This window comes from Narcine bancroftii, chromosome 3 (genome assembly GCF_036971445.1).
Source record: "Narcine bancroftii isolate sNarBan1 chromosome 3, sNarBan1.hap1, whole genome shotgun sequence".
NCBI classification, from domain to species: Eukaryota; Metazoa; Chordata; class Chondrichthyes; order Torpediniformes; family Narcinidae; genus Narcine; species Narcine bancroftii.
Genome location: NC_091471.1, coordinates 350,406,568 through 350,422,949, shown reverse-complemented (window position 1 = coordinate 350,422,949; position 16,382 = coordinate 350,406,568). Strand labels below are relative to the sequence as shown.

At 37.9% G+C, this 16,382-nt stretch overlaps 1 protein-coding gene across 9 annotated transcripts in view; it reads left to right on the top strand.

Annotated features, from left to right (window-relative positions):
- The window catches only part of smurf2 (SMAD specific E3 ubiquitin protein ligase 2), a 267,194-nt gene that overhangs the window by 196,759 nt on the left and 54,053 nt on the right, over positions 1-16,382 (top strand). For all 9 annotated transcript variants that reach the window (XM_069929731.1, XM_069929730.1, XM_069929733.1 and 6 more), the window contains 3 exons: positions 5,736-5,839; positions 12,215-12,329; positions 15,033-15,211. In XM_069929731.1, coding sequence (XP_069785832.1) covers positions 5,736-5,839; positions 12,215-12,329; positions 15,033-15,211 — 398 coding nt within the window. The remainder of the gene's footprint in view (positions 1-5,735; positions 5,840-12,214; positions 12,330-15,032; positions 15,212-16,382) is intronic.

The following is a 16,382-nucleotide window of genomic DNA, read 5'->3' as shown; positions in this document are numbered from 1 at the left end:
TTTTTCATTTCCTCAGAATTGGCTTTTCTCCAATTTAGAATCTAAACCCAAGGCTCAGACCTATCCTTCTCAATAATTAACTTGAAATTAATGGTATGATCGATAGACTCAAAATGTTACCCTACACATTCTTCTGTCAACTGTGCTGACTCGTTCCCTAATAGGAGATCTAGTATTGCACTCTCTCTAGTTGGTACTTCTATTTATTGATTTAGAAAACTTTCCTGAACACATTTGACAAGCACCAAGCCATCCATTCCTTTTATAGTATGGGAGTCCCAGTCAACCTTATGTTTCTTGCAGTTGTGTGCTATCTCTCAAAAGATTTGCTCCTCTAATTCTTGTTGACTATTGGGCAGTTTATAATACAGCCCGATTAGTGTGGTCATATCTTTCCTGTTCATCAGTTCCACCTGTATAGCTTTGGTAGATGAGCCCTCTGGTCTGTCCTGCCTGAGCACAGCTGTGATATTTTCCCTGATGAACAATGCCGCTCCTCCCAATCCCCTTTCATCTTCCCCCCACCCCGTTCTGTTGTGTCTCAAACAATGGAGCTGCCAGTACTGCCCCTCCTGCAACCAGGTTTCACGAATGGCCACAATGGCATAATTCCACAAGTCAATTCATGCTCTAAGCTCATCAGACTTTCCTTCAATACTCCTTGTATTGAAATAGATGTATCTGAAAACATTTCCATCATGTTCAACCTGTTGAGTTCTAATGGTGCATGCAATTTTCACATCCTCTTTTCCCTCCTCCAACCTTCTCTCTGCTCTCGCATTCTGGTTCACATCCCTCTGCAAACTCAGTCAGTTATAGGGCAGGATGGCTTAGTATTTATACAATGTGTTCAGGACTGCTTTTTGCAGCAATATGTGGAGATGCCCACTTGAGGGGGAGCAGTGTTAGATCTTTTGTTTGGGAACGAAATAGGGCAGGTGATGGAGGTGAGCTTTGGGGAGAACTTCGGATCCAGTGTTCATGGGTCCATTAGCTTTAGCTTAATTATGGAAAGGGATAGTTTGGGTCTGAAGTCGAAGGTCTTTGAGTGCAGGAAGGCCAGATTTAAAGAAGTGAGAAGGGATTTGCAGAGGGTTGTGTGGGCTGATCTTTTTGCCAGAAAGAATGTAGAGGAAAATTGGGGGTCATGTAAAGGTGAGATTTTGAGAGTACAGGATCTTTATGTTCCAGTCTGGCCGAAAGGCAAGACCAAAAGTTCAAGGGAGCCATGATTTTCTAGAAAAATTAGGAAATTGGTTCGGGATAAGAGGGAGGCCTATGCTAAATATAAGAAACAGAGGATTGAGGAGATGTGTGATCGTTACGTGGATTGCAGGAAGAACCTTAAGAGAGAAATTAGAAAGGCAAAAAGAAGGTATGAGGAGTCCATAGCTAATAAGGTGAAAGTGAATCCTTAGGGTTTGTACAGATATATGAACAGTAAGAGGAGGGTTAAGGATAGAGTAGGTCCACCAGATGATGGGACCAGTGGACTATGTGAGGAACATGGGATGGGAGAGATATTGAATGATTTTTTTTCTCTCTGTATTCACGAGGGAAAGGGACATTGGACTAAATGAGATAAGTGAGGCAAATGGCTTAGTTATGGAGAGGATAGGGATTAGTAAAGTGAAGGTTTTGGAGCTTCTTGGGTCAATAAAGGTGGATAAGTCTCCTGGTCCTGATGGGATTTTTCCCAGGACGTTAATGGAGGTCAGGGAGCAAATAGTGGGAGCTCTGACGGTGATTTTTTCAAAGATCACTGGAGGCTGGTGTGGTGCCGCGGGATTGGAGGGTTGCAAATGTACTTCCGTTGTTTAAAAAAAGCATAAGGTGCAAGCCAAGTAATTATCGGCCAGTAAGTTTGACTTTGGTGGTGGGGAAAGTTATGGAGGGTATTCTTCGAGATAGTATATATATATATATATATATATATATATATGCATATCTGGTAGACAGGGATTGATTAGGGGCACCCAGTATGGGTTTGTAAAGGGAAAGTCATGTTTGACGAACCTTGTTGAGTTTTTTGAGGAGGTGATTAAAAAAAGTGGATGAAGGTATGGCGGTTGATGTGATCTATTTGGATTTTAGTAAGGCTTTTGATAAGGTTCCACATGCAAGGTTAATAAGGAAGGTTCAGTCACTAGGGATTAATAGAGAAATAGTGACATGGGTTCAGAGATGGCTGGAAGATAGACAGCAGAGAGTCATGGTGGACAACTGTCAGGATGGAAGCATGTGACAAGCTGGGTCCCTTGTTGTTTATCATTTATGTTAATGATTTGGAGGAGGGTGTGGTTAACTGGGTAAGCAAATATGCAGATGATATGAAAATTGGGGAGTGGTGGATAGTGAGGAAGGTTTTATTGGATTACAGAGGATTTGGTTAGTTTGGAAGAGTGGGCTGAAATGTAGACAAGCGTGAGTGCTGCATTTCGGAAAAAATAACCAAAATAGGACATATGCAGTTAAGGGGAGGGCATTGAGGTACGCAGAGGGACCTGGGGGTTATGGTACAGAATTCATTGAAGGTGGATTCCCATGTAGACAGGGTGGTTAAGAAGGCATATGGTATGCTGGCCTTCATAAATCATAGTATAGAGTATAGGAGGTGGGAAGTGATGCTGCGACTGTTTAAGACATTGGTGAGGCCAGGTTTGGAGTATTGTGTTCAGTTCTGGTCTGCATATTATAGAAAGGATATAGATAAGGTGGAGAGGGTACAGAGAAGATTTACAAGGATGTTGCCTGGCTTACAGCATCCAGAGTACGGAGAAAGATTAAGGAGACTGGGACTTTATTCACTGGAATGTAGACGGCTGAGAGGGGATTTGATAGAGGTATTTAAAATTATGAAGGGAATAGATAGACTAGATGTAAATAGACTCTTTCCCCTGAGGGCAGGGGTGGTTGGAACAAGAGGGCATAAGTTAAGTGTAGGGGGGCAAAACTTTAGGAGAAACTTTAGAGGATGTTTTTTCACTCAGAGAGTGGTGGCAGAATGGAATGATCTTCCAGAAGAGATAGTTGTGGCAGGGTCCCTTCTGTCATTTAAAAGAAGGTTGGATGTGTACTTAGATGTGAGGGGGTTGAAGGGTTATGGGCAGAGAGCGGGGGGGGGGTGGAGCTAGTGGAGTTGTTCAAGTGAACAAAGGGCTGACATGGCCTGTTTCTGCGCTGTAAACAGTTATATGGTTATTTGGTCAAATTTAGTTTATATCCACCAGTGCAAAACTAGTAAACTTTTCCTCAAGGATATTAGTGCCCCTTCAGTTCAGATGCAAACCGCCCCATCGAACAGGTCCCACCTTCGCTGGAAGAGAGCCCATTGATCTAGAAACCTGAAGCTATCCCTCATGACCAAGTCTTTCATCATTCAGGTGCAATGCCGTTTGCCGCAGGCAATCATGTCTCTCCGTCCTTCACAATCTCTGACCCTCTGAATTGTAATTGTTGCCTCCCCTGTTCTCTTTAGGTGAAGGCTCCATCTTTGAGCTGAGACCGTAGTCGATATTGAGTTCATAATTATGCAAGGGAAAAATACTGAAGTGGTTTCCCATTGCCTTCTTCAGTTGCACTGTCCAAACTGGATGGGTAACTCTGACCATTGATCTGCAGATTCATCTGCCAAGTGTTTTTAGTTTTACAACCATAAATTCCAATTTGTAGAATCTGCTTGTAAAAATCATCCACCATCTATAATCCATGACTTCACATAAACCCTGATTGGGAAGTTAAACAGGTACTACACCTTGCCCAAGGGTGACCTATAGGCTATTGGACAGAAGATGCACCTTTCACCTTTTGCTAAGCAATTGCACAGCACTGACATCACACCATGTCTTCAACCATGTGTTAAGATGCATTATCCTCCTATTTTTAACCTTACAGGCACATGTCATGGGTAGCAATCTTGAGATCCTGGAGGTCCTGTCTTTCAACCTAGCGCTTAACTACCTGAACTCACTTTACAGTACCTCCTCACCCTTTCTACCCACGTCATTGCTCCCTATATGGACTATGATATTTGGTTGCTCTCCCTTCCTCCCAAGAATGCCGTGAACTCGATTTGAGCTATCTCGGACCCTGGCACCATGAAGCAACGTACGATCCGGGATACTGGATCACTTCCACAGAACCTCTTATCTGTGTCCCTACCTATGGAATCCCCTATCACTACAGCTTGCCTCTTCTCATCCCTTCCCTTCTTAGCCACAGGACCAGACTCGGTGCCAGAGTTCTGATTGCCGTGGCTTGTTCCTGGTTGGTGTCGTCTCCCCTTCCCCCCCCCCCACAACAGTATCAAAAATGGAATGCTTGTTATTGAGGGGAACGGCCTCAGGAATGCGCTGCCTGCCTGTTCCCTTTCCCTCTCCTGGCTGTCGTCCATCTATTCTCCTCCTGCCTCCGAGGTGGATTATCTAGTCTTCATTCTCTAATCTAGCTATGCTCTTTTATCAGGACTCTTTTGAAAATTGTAATGCACCTCTTAATCCCTTAAATTTAGCTTGATTGTTTTGATTTCCAATTGAGAATTCTAGTATGTCAGTTCCTCTCCTTTAAGTTAGCTCCCAAAGAAGACTTGTCACTTTGCACACACCCTTTTCCCCCTTGTGACCATGTGTGAGGGTGAATATGAAATAGGAGATTCTGACATGTATCCAAGACTTCTTGTAGAAGTGTGTCTGACTGCTTTATTTGACTAAAGGTTTTATTTGCAATTCTGTTTTGTAATATTTATTTGCCGGAAAAATAAAGGCCGGAGAAGAATATTGGTTAAACTTCTCAATATTTTGAGGAGGAAAGAAATATACAATATATATCATTGTATAGGAAAACTTGTGCATTGCTCCACCGTGGAATTTCCATTTAAAGCGATAACCCTTTATACAAGATGACTCAACCAAATCTGGCACTTACCGCTGACCAGTGGATGTTGTTAAAAGCAAGTCACAATATTGTAATAACAAATGATCATTTTAAGGTTTAAATTTTATTTGGATATTTTAAAATAATTTGTTGTCAGCTCCTGTAACAGGCCATTTAAAGCCTGTAAAGAGCTGACAGCAGTGACTGGGCAGTTGGACCCTGTTGAGAAGTGCTGAGACTTTATAAATAAAACGGGACATTCGCAAGATTGCATCAGAGCCAATAAGTTGAGCAGATTTTAAAGTGAAATTTTTAAGTTTTGGTGATTGCCCTATAAGGCGGTATATATGGTCATTGTAACTAGGGAAGAGTCCTTCCACAAAAGGTACATTGCGTAGTCACAAACAAGGGAATAAAGCTGCAGGTCTGCTTCCACACTTCTGTATGAGGCCCTAAATGTTATATATCTATATCTCTTATTAACGCTACGAGACCTGCTGAGTTCCTCCAGCATTTTTCTGTTTCCACCACATTCTGTATAAACTTCTTCTTCATGCAGGTTGCTTGGAGCATTTGGTTGCCAAGGGAATACTGAGTGGGGCACATCTTTTTATGAAACTAACATCACAAATACATAAAATGTAATGTGCGTCTTGGGATGCTGTCATGCATGTTGGTTCACTGAGCTAAATGTAGAATTGATTGCTTTTGTACTCATTTGGATGGACAATTATATGCCTGTGTGTGGGAGGAGAGGATGGTGATCCTTATTTGAAAAGTTTTTTTTTGTAGTGTGTCGTACCTCTTTGTTAGTAGTTCAGACTTGTGCTATTATTAATGGATGGGTAAATGCTTTGTTCCAGGAGTCTTATAGGCAAGTAATGAAAATGAGACCAAAGGATTTATGGAAAAGGCTAATGGTAAAATTCCGTGGAGAAGAGGGATTAGATTACGGAGGTGTTGCTCGGTAAGTGAGTCATAAAAAAATAAAGCATTTGGGACTTTTTTCTTTTTTGTCTCTCCCTTCATCACTCCCACATCCAGAAAACTGAGCAGGTCTACCCTCAGGAAGTGAAGATGAATGGACAGCTTGCAGAGTGAGACCCAAGATTCACCACATGGGCCGCTAAGGTGTATGATAGCAGCAGAGGATGGCATTGCCATCAACCTTTTCTCTATTAGGTGAAGCTACTTAATCCACAGTTCACTCTGAATTGCACAGTCTTGGGATCAAAAGTTTGCTATTTGGATACATTTGGGCATGTTGTTGGCCACTTCCATTGGGTAGTGGTGATATTATTGTTCCCACCAATATTTTATGGTTACGTTATTGCCAGTCTATGTAAGGTCTGTCATCTACATCTCGAGTGAAACGTCTTTCTTTCCAGACTGTGGCAGGTGGTTGCTGTGGGTTCCAAGCTTTTAGTGCTCAAAATTCAGTCACCTAAAAAGTAACTGGAATTTGACAACTCTTCAGCAGCTTAAAACTCCCTGTGACCAGTTTTAAACCACCACAATGTCAATGTTGATCAAAATGTGCTGGGTCTATTGCTGACCAATACCTTTTAAATCTTTCACAGGCCCAGTGACTATGTGAAATCTGGGCAATTCCCCTCATCTCCAGGTAGATTTCAAAAGTCAGTATTAACAGATTAAAAGTTGTATCATATCTGAGATCCAGCAGCAAGGAACAAATCAGAGCAGTTTTTAGAACAGTGCTGATGGAGATTGGAGCTGTCTAGTCTTCAACAGTTTGTGGACAGAGATATTGTTTGGAGCCTCAACAGTTAGACAAGCGATTTTAAATCTTGCAAGTGGGAAGAGAGTTGGAGAAAATGAGATTGCTCTGGTCTTTCTTCCCTTATTGCTGAGCATGGAAAATTACATTAGGCCTCTGAAAGGATGCTGTCATTTCAGACTTAAATGTCAGGGTCCTCTCAGAGACTATTAATATTGGATCGTGATGATTATTTTAGTTGAAGCAACCCTTCGATATTTGGTGGTTTCTAATTCTATTAATCTAACTGCAAATACACTGAATTATATTCAGAAAAACATAACTTTTGTGATAAATGGAACAATTGCTGGATAATGACATGGGTTTGAATGGAGATCATGCATAGAATGTACTCATCCAACAAAAATTCTGGTAGTTTAGTCTTTCTGTTTCCTTGGTTTGAAAATGTACAAAGATAGTCCTGCATTTCTGTTGTCATAAAATTAAATAACTAAAATAAAACAATTCAACACTGCAGGTTGATGGGAGAGAGTTTGTATAAAGTGGTAATTAAAATTTTAATTTATAAAGTTAGCCAATGCTTTTCAAAACCTAAAAAGAATAGTTCTCTGAATTTTGAGAAAAGCCTTCCTGAGGGCAGGTTGTTTTGTAGCTTCATCAACTGGAACTCGGCTGTTGATACATTTCAGCATTAGATTGAAAATAACAATATCTGGACATGTATAGTTGAAATATTTTTGGCATGGTTGGTGCCCTCAAATGATTTGGCCTGTCATTTAAAATAGTGGTGCACAAATTTTGTTTCGTCTTTCTACAATGTACTTAATCCATAAGTACCATTATTTGTTGTACTTTCGAGTCAGTTTTACAGCACAGAACAGGCCCTTTTAGCCCATCCCATCCATGCTGACCAAGTTGTCTACCCAGTCTATTCCAATTTCCCTGTGTTCAGCTCACAACCCTCTAAATCTTTCCTATTCATGCACAATTTTATCCACCTCGGGCACCTTGCTCCATGTAGTGCTGACATTAGTTGGGTGGGGGGGGGGCGGAAATGGTGCCCATCAGAGGAAAGGTTTAAAAGGAACCTCTCACCTTAAATATGCGCCCTCTTGTTTTAGATTCCCCTACCTTGGGGGAAAATGAAAACAATTTACCTTGCCTTTGCTGCTCATAATTTTATAAACCTCTGTAAAGTCTCCTCCCAACCTCTTCCACTCCAGGAACAGCAGCCCTAGCCTATCCATCCTTATCATTCAAGCCCACCAGTTCTGGTAACATTTGTGTGACGATCTTCACTATCCTTTCCAATTTGATGATATCTTTCCTATAGCAGGGTGACAAGAACTGAGCACAATAGCGTGGTCTCACCAACACGATGTAATATAACATCCCTGCTTCTGCACCCAGTGCTCTGACAGATGAAGGCAAATGTTCCAAATGCCTTCTTCATCACCCTGTCTGTCTATCTGTGATCTCACTTTCATGGATGAGAAATTTCCCATGAAAGTAATTTCAAAAATACGAGTCTAAATCCACACATCTTTGTTTATCTGAAAATTATTTTGAACACTAAGTTGAGGAGATTGTTATTTAATTACATTAATGTTTGTGTTATCATTTTAGTCTTGCCATGATTTTTGGTTTTAAATGGATCTATGTGCAGCACCACCTTGTGGATAATTTTGAGGGCCAAGCCTGTGTCTGACTGCTTAAAATTCTTGATTGGGGGTCCCATGGAGAGAGACAGGCTACATTGTTGCTGAATACCATGAAACTATTCGAGAACAGAAAAAAAATTATACAAATAAAAGGGAAGGACTTTAAAAATAGATACCCCATGCTATATAAATGCAAAATATTTTACATTTCTGAAAAATATCAGGAATTTTAAGTGGCAATTTACTATTGCCATTTTCCACCAGCGAATAAGCCTACTGACCATCGTGATTTTGGGATGTGGAAGGAAACCAGGCACCTCAGGAAACTCTTGTGGTCACTGAGAGCTTGTCAATATCGAACCCAGGAGATCAGTATTGAATCTAGGTCATTAGAATTGAGGCCATGTTGCTTGCCTGCTGCTCCACTGCATTACCCTCTTCTTAAATTTTTTATTGGTTTTTATAAGAAATACAATACAATGAAAAGGGAATGAAATTGAAAATGCAATTATATAAAGAAACTTCAAACAGTATAAACTCGACATCGACACACATCCCCCTCCTCTGCAATGGGTGAAAATGGAAAAAAAATCAAAGTATTGTATAAAAAATCCATCTAACCTACTTTAATAATTAAAAATATAGGTAATAAAAACAACTGAGCAACTTATCCTGAGGGTTACATATATTGTAGTTTTTTGGTTTCTACCGTAACCAAAGAAACAAAGGTAAAACTATATCTCATCTGGAAGAGTAAATACTTCTAATCACATTAGAAACATCTATATCATATGAAATTAAGACATAAAAGGTCGCCATGTATCTTAAAATTTCACCGATAAATCAAATACATGATAACTAATTTTTTCTAAACTTAAAAAAGACATTATATGAGAAAACCATTGAAACGCTATTGGAGGTCTAGAGTCTTTCCATTTGAATTGGATAGCTCTTCTAGCCAACAATGTAGAGAAGGCTACAACCCATTGAACAGGTCAGAAAAACTCCGTGTCTGGGTTAATAATCCCAAAAAGAGCAGTTTTTGGATTGGGTTGTAGCGAAAAGATATTAAAAATTTATTTCTAATAGTTTTCTAAGGATGAACAAGTCAAAAGCATGTGTGTCGATGTAGCAATTTCAGATTTGCATCTGTCACAAATAGGGTTTTACCTAACCCTAACCCTAATGTGCGGTTACTGTTTTTTTTTAAAAGTACTAGCCATTTTATCTTTGGGCATGTGAACACGAGGCACCACTTTGAATTGGATTAATGAATATTGGGCACATATAGAAGAGGTATTTACCAGTTTAAAAATCTTGTCCCATAGATCCTCCCTCCGATAAGGGTTTTGCAAATTCTAGATCCCAAGCCTTTTTAATCTTATCATAAAGTACTGGATGTAATTTTAATAATCTATCATTTATAATTCCAATTAACCCTTTCTGAGAGGGATTCAATTGAAAAATATTATCATCTAAATCTGGTGGATGTACAAATGGAAAATCCAGTAATTTGGTATTTAAGAAATTTCTAATCTGTAAATATATATATTAAAAAAATGAGAATATGGTGTCATATTTATTTGCCAGCTGTTCAAAATACATTAAACAACCTTCCTTAAATAAATTTGGAAAAGAAACAATGCCTTTGATTTTCCATCTAAGGAAAGGTTGATGGTCAAAAAAAAAATTATGAGAGAGAGCACTAGATAAGACAAAGTTTTTTAAATTAAAAAATTTCCTATATTGGAACCAGATTCGCAATATGTTTGAGTATTGGGTTAGATATATCTTTATTGATCTTGGAAAAACTAAATGGAAGAGAGGTACCCAATAAAGAGGCCACTGAATACTGCTGTATAGATTTCTATTCCAAATCCGTCGATAATGGATGATCCAAGTTATCAGAATAAAAAGTACAAAAAGTTAAATAGCAAATATTAGCAGCCCAATAATAAAATCTAAAATTAGGTAAGGCCATACCTCCATCTTTCTTTCAATTTTTGTAAATGAAATTTACTAATTCTAGGGTATTTGTTATTATTCCAAGAGAATAAAGAAACTTTTGAATTAATATTATTAAAAAAGGATTTTGGAATGAAAACTGGAATTGCTTGAAATAAATATAAAAACTTAGGTAATGTTATCATTTTAACTGCATTAATACTACCTATTAAAGATAACAATAAAGGAGACCATTAAGAAAAAGTCAACCTCACATACTTGAAAAGTGGAAGAAAATTTAGTTTATATAAATCTTTAAATCCTTTAGTAATTTTAACCCCAAAATATGTGAAATTATCTCTTTTAACAATCTTAAATGGAACTTGAGTGTAGATAGGGACCTGCATATTAATTGGAAAAAGTTCACTTATGAAGGTTTAATTTATATCCAGAGAAAACACAAGGATAAATCTTTCTGGATCTGAAATATAAGCTAATAAGTAACCTGCATACAAAAAAACCTTATGAGTTACTCCATCTCTGACAATCTCTTGAACCTCATAAGAGCCTCTAAGGGCTGTTCCCAAAGGTTCTAAAGCGAGATCAAATAGCAAGGGGCGAAGGGGGCATCCCAGTCTAGTTTCCTTAAACAACCTAAATGAGGAAGATTTGTTGTTGTTAGTAACTACTATAGGTAAATGGGTACTATAGATCAATTTAATCAATGATATAAAACCCATACCAAAATTAAATCTCTTTAATGTTTCAAATAAATAATTCCACTCCACTCTATCAAAAGCCATTTCTGCATCAAGAGAAACTACATATTCTGGAATTATGTCCGAAAGGGAATAAATAATGTTCATTTTAAGGATATTAAAATGCGAATATCGATTTTTAATAATCCAGTCTGATCTTTAGATATAACAGAAGGAAGAATATTTTACAACCTGCTGGCTAGAATCTTAGAAAGAACCATAAAATCTATATTCAACAAAGGAAGTATATTCAGTCAGATCTTTATCTTTTCAGGAATCATGAAATTGATGCTTTGTAAAAAGTTGACAGTAAGGTCCCAGAGAAAACTGAATTTTCAAATACTTTGTATAGTTGAGGAATAAGTAAATTAGTAAATGATTTTAAAAATTCCTCCGTAAAGCCATCCCAAATGAGGCCTTGCTAGATTGAAGAGAAAATATGGCTTGGGATACTCCCAACTCTGAAATTGGAGCTTCCAACAAGTTTTGATCTTCTGATGAAATTTTGAGAATATTCAACTGTTGTAAAATTTTATCTATTAAAACAGAATTATCAGGAAATTCAGGCATCTCCCTCTATTATGCTTGCTTTCACTGATAAATAAAATTATCTCTGCCACTCCAAGGATTAGAGATTTGATGTATCTGTTCTGCAAATTTAAAAAAAAATTAAATATATATTTTTTTTTAATTATACATACAGCCAGCACAGTAACAGACCCTTCCAGCCCATAAGCCTGTGTACCCCAATTAACCTACAACCATCATACACTTTGAAGGGTGGAGGTAAACCAGAGCACCCGGAGGAAACCCACACAGACACGGAGAGAATGTACAAATGCCTTACAGACAGCGCCGGATTTTGTATAGCTTAAAAAATTTTCTGTTGAAGGTTATTAGATGTATGCCTGAAACTGCTAAATTCTGTAGTTACGGAGGTTGTCGATTATTGAGCACCACAGGCTCGTGGGCCAGAGGGCTTCTTACCGAGCTGCATCTCTAAATTTAATATTTACGTTAACCACTTTCTTTATGGTCTTAGGTGTTTCGCACTTAAGAGGAAAAAAACCACTCTTCACCTGTAATTGACCTGAGCACCAAGGCCATGTAGAGCAATTGCATCTTTATGGCCTTGAAGTCACTTCAGAGCTACAACCCTTGTGACAAATTCATCCTCAAATTTGTCTCTGAATATCTAATTGTATAAAAATCATTACAAAGTTTATATTTTTTTCTCACAGGGAATGGCTCTATCTTTTATCTCATGAAATGTTGAACCCATATTATGGATTGTTCCAGTACTCCAGAGATGACATCTACACATTACAGATCAACCCAGATTCTGCAGTCAATCCTGTAAGTAGAAGATTTTTCTTTAATTGTCTTGTCAGTACTACTGAATAATTTTTCATCACCATGAGAAAGCTCAGAGACAAAATACACTGCTTGTAATTATGATTTGCAGTCTAATGAGATTAAGCAAAGATCTGGATTTATCTTGAAAACCCAGTGATCTGTGTTGGTTTTTATAAACTAACCTTCTGGTAATTGGCTGTGGATGGGCAAGAGTGAAATGAGCTTTGAGTTCCAATGAGAGATTGTATTTCAAAATTTATATGTAATGTCATGCAAGGAAAAAGCACAAAACATGTTAGATTTAATAATGGTCTGAATAGTGAGAGATGGTGGTCAGTGTAGACCAGGTAAGATTTCTTCAACATGATTTCTTTTTCTGCTCAATCCTGAGATTGAAATTTGCCAAGTTTTAGCTTGATGCTTTATCTTGCCAGGTCTAATTAGATTTTTAGTTGGAGATTTAATGAGTGTATGTTTGTTTCGTCTTTGTAAGAGGAGAGGAAACCATGACAATAAACACTGCAATAAGTGAATGATACTTAGGATGCCACCAGTGGTATTAGAATCCAAAACACACCTTGAGTATCAAAACAAAAAAAGAGAAAAGGGTATTTGGGGTCATGAAATTTACATAGATCTTCCACATCAAACATCTCTCAATCAGCCGCAGATATATTCTTAACAAATACAAGATTGTCTAAGAAATTTAGTAATTATTTTTAATTTTTTTTCAAGTCATTCACTTGTATCGCTGACAAAGCTATTATACTGTATATTGTCCATCCGTAATTTTACCTCAAATCTATAACATACCAGGGCAATTAAGTCAACCACATTGATGGAGTTTAGAGTTGAACATCAGCTATATTCTGTTAAAGATGACTTTGTTTGATTTTAAAAACCAGCAATCCTGTAAAAACTGAGCAGGTCATGCAGCAGGCTGTGGAAAAGAAACAGTTAACATTTCAGATCTGATGATCTTTACCTGAACTTTTTCTTTCAACCAATGCTGCCTTACCTGCTTGTTTCTTGCATTTTCTGGTTTTATTTCAGATTTCCAGCATCTGTAGTTCTTTATATTTCATTATGGATTTCCATCTAATCTGGTAATTTTTTGCTCATTATTAATGATGCCAGCTTTTTGTTCCAGATGTATTTAACTCATTAAATTTACATTCACTAACCATCAGGTGGAATTTGAACTTGTCTCCCTAAATAAGTCATCCTGGGCTTTGGTTACCAGTCCATTTTTTAAAAAAACATACTATCTAGGCATGTCTTCAGAGGGGCATTCTCTCAGCGATGAACCATATTGTCATCTTAGATTATGTATTGAAAGAAAAATTGGCATTCATAACTCAGGACATTAAATTATTTCCGAATACCTTTGACATGTGATCATTGCTATGTTCCCAATGTGGCAACCAATTTGTGTCTACAGCAAAAAGTCATGAATTGGTTGGGAGAAATATTGCTTGGGGCATCGATAAAAATTTACCTGCTGCTCTCTAAACCGTGTAATGGAATAGAGAAACACAAAGGCTACAGATGATGGAATCTTGAGCAAACAAAGAATTGCTGGGGGAAACTCAACTAGTCAGCATCTCTAAGTAAAAATCACCAGTCAATGTTTTTGGAGTGGATCTTTTATTCAGACTAAAGAGAAAAAGGGGATGATACTATATTTATAAATGGGGAAACTGAAGGTGGGGGTGGGGTGGGGAAGAAAAGCAAAATTGAAAGAATTGAATTTTTTTAGCATTAGTATTGAATTGATATAAAATCTGTTGATATATTTTGTGTATTAATACATTTCAATTTGGAAGTTCAAGTTTCAATCCTCACTTGTGCAGCTTGAGAACTCTTGTGAGAAACTGAATAGATTGTCCCAAACAATTCATGTGGCGAAAGGTTTTAAATCACTCACCTGATATGCTCTTCATTGATTTGTGGATGGAAATGCAGGATTCGTGATGGCTGTTTCTGTTACCAACTCCTTGTAATTTTCACACGCAACTGCAGAAGAGATGCATTCAATTTCAATTCCTTCAATTACAAAGGCATTAAATACTCCTTTCCGTTTCCATTAGGAAGTTGAAGAAAGATTAGTGTTTCTGGATCTTACCGTTCCCATATAAAGATCACATTACTATAGGTTTTAAATGTCAGTGCTTTTCACATTGTTTTAAATTGTCACATATATTCCAGATTAACAATATCTTAACCTTTAAATGAAAAAAATCATTTTGAATTTTTCCCATTTTTAAAAGTGAGGCTTACAGGGAAAGTTCAATTACTCTTTAATCTTTAGAGTATCATTAGTTCCTAAAATATCAGCATGTTTCCTGCCATCCAAAATTTACAGTTATTTCTTTTGTAGTTCTGCCTGTTCTTGATTATAGAAGAATATACAGATGGCTTTTTGAGTCTGCATAAATGTAATACCTTGTAAATGAAAAATTCTTGTTGAAAAATGAAAATGTCTGGGCATTCCAGTGTAGGAAAAATAGAGGTGAAAAGCCTTGTGTGCATATTTAATAAGAATTCTGAAGTCACTGCTTCACTTTTATACAGTTAAATCACATTCTAATTGTCGTTTATGTTATAGTGTACATTGACAATTAATGTATCTGGCAGCATTTAACTGCCAACGTATTATTTCTGAGCACCATCTAACTGACTGTCTTTTCATTTCTCGATCAGGAACATTTGTCTTATTTCCATTTTGTTGGTCGGATAATGGGGATGGCAGTGTTTCATGGACACTACATCGATGGGGGCTTCACTCTGCCCTTCTATAAGCAGCTGCTGGGGAAGTCTATCACACTGGATGACATGGAATCTGTGGATCCAGATCTACACAACAGCTTAGTCTGGATTCTGTAAGTACACCATCGCTATACTCTATGTATTACTTTGCTCTTGTCAACAGGAGAATAATTTCAATTCTGTTTAGGCATCAAAAGTAGCTGTTAAAATCAAAATGGGGTAGGGAAAATTAAGAAACTCATTTGAAGTGCTGCTAGTACCAAAAGATCTGGAAATAAAGGCAATTCCTATATAACTTCACCTTGTAAGCCGATAGGGTGCTTGTACACTTTGTCCAGTGGATATATGGATGAGTGCAAGGTGACAATTAAACCTTTTTAATCTCCGTCAAGCAAGAAAGACTGCAGAAGCAGGGAAACTGGAGCAACATACCAGATGCTGGGAGGACTCCGGGTGCAGGCAGTTTCATTGTCTCGGAGTTTTGGCTGAGGGCACGAGCTCAATCATAGTTCATTCATCAAAATCATGGGCATCACATGATGGATGCATTGATGCAACAATGAGCTAACTGTCCATCCTCCAAGAGAGGAACCAAGCCACGCAATTCAAATGCAAATCTCTTGTTTGATTTGTTTCCCTTTGAATTAAGTAATATTTAAATTTACTAGGTTGTCTTCACTTTGATGAGTTATTCAATAATATTTTTTAAAAACTGGAACACAATGCAACTTTGAACATAATTGATTAGTTAGAAAAAGTAAAAATACGCCTTTTAGGTGTGAAAATATCTTAATTTAATCTTAAATATTTTAATTTCTTTACACAGAGGGTGGTGGGGATGTGGAATGAGCTTCCGGCAGACGTGGTCGAGGCGGGATCATTGGTTACATTTAAGGAAAGACTGGATCGTTACATGGATAGGAGGGGACTAGAGGGGTATAGACCGGGTGCTGGTCAGTGGGAGTAGGAGGGTGGGGATTTGCTATGGCATGGACTATTAGGGCCGAACTGGCCTGTTCTGTGCTGTAAGTGGTTATATGGTTTAAGATTTTCACCATAGTTTTGAACTATTTATTTTCTTTTGCTTCCACGATTAACTAAATTTCAATGACAATGGCGGGGCTGCTGTAATGGCAGCACTGCCACTGATATAAATCTGGGAGAGCAGACACAGCACTGCTCCAGAGGGTTCAGTCACCTGGTCCTATTTGCCAACAGCTCCATAAAGGCTTTAAATGGCCCTTTTAACAGGCCATTTAAAGCCTATATGGAGCTGTTGACAAA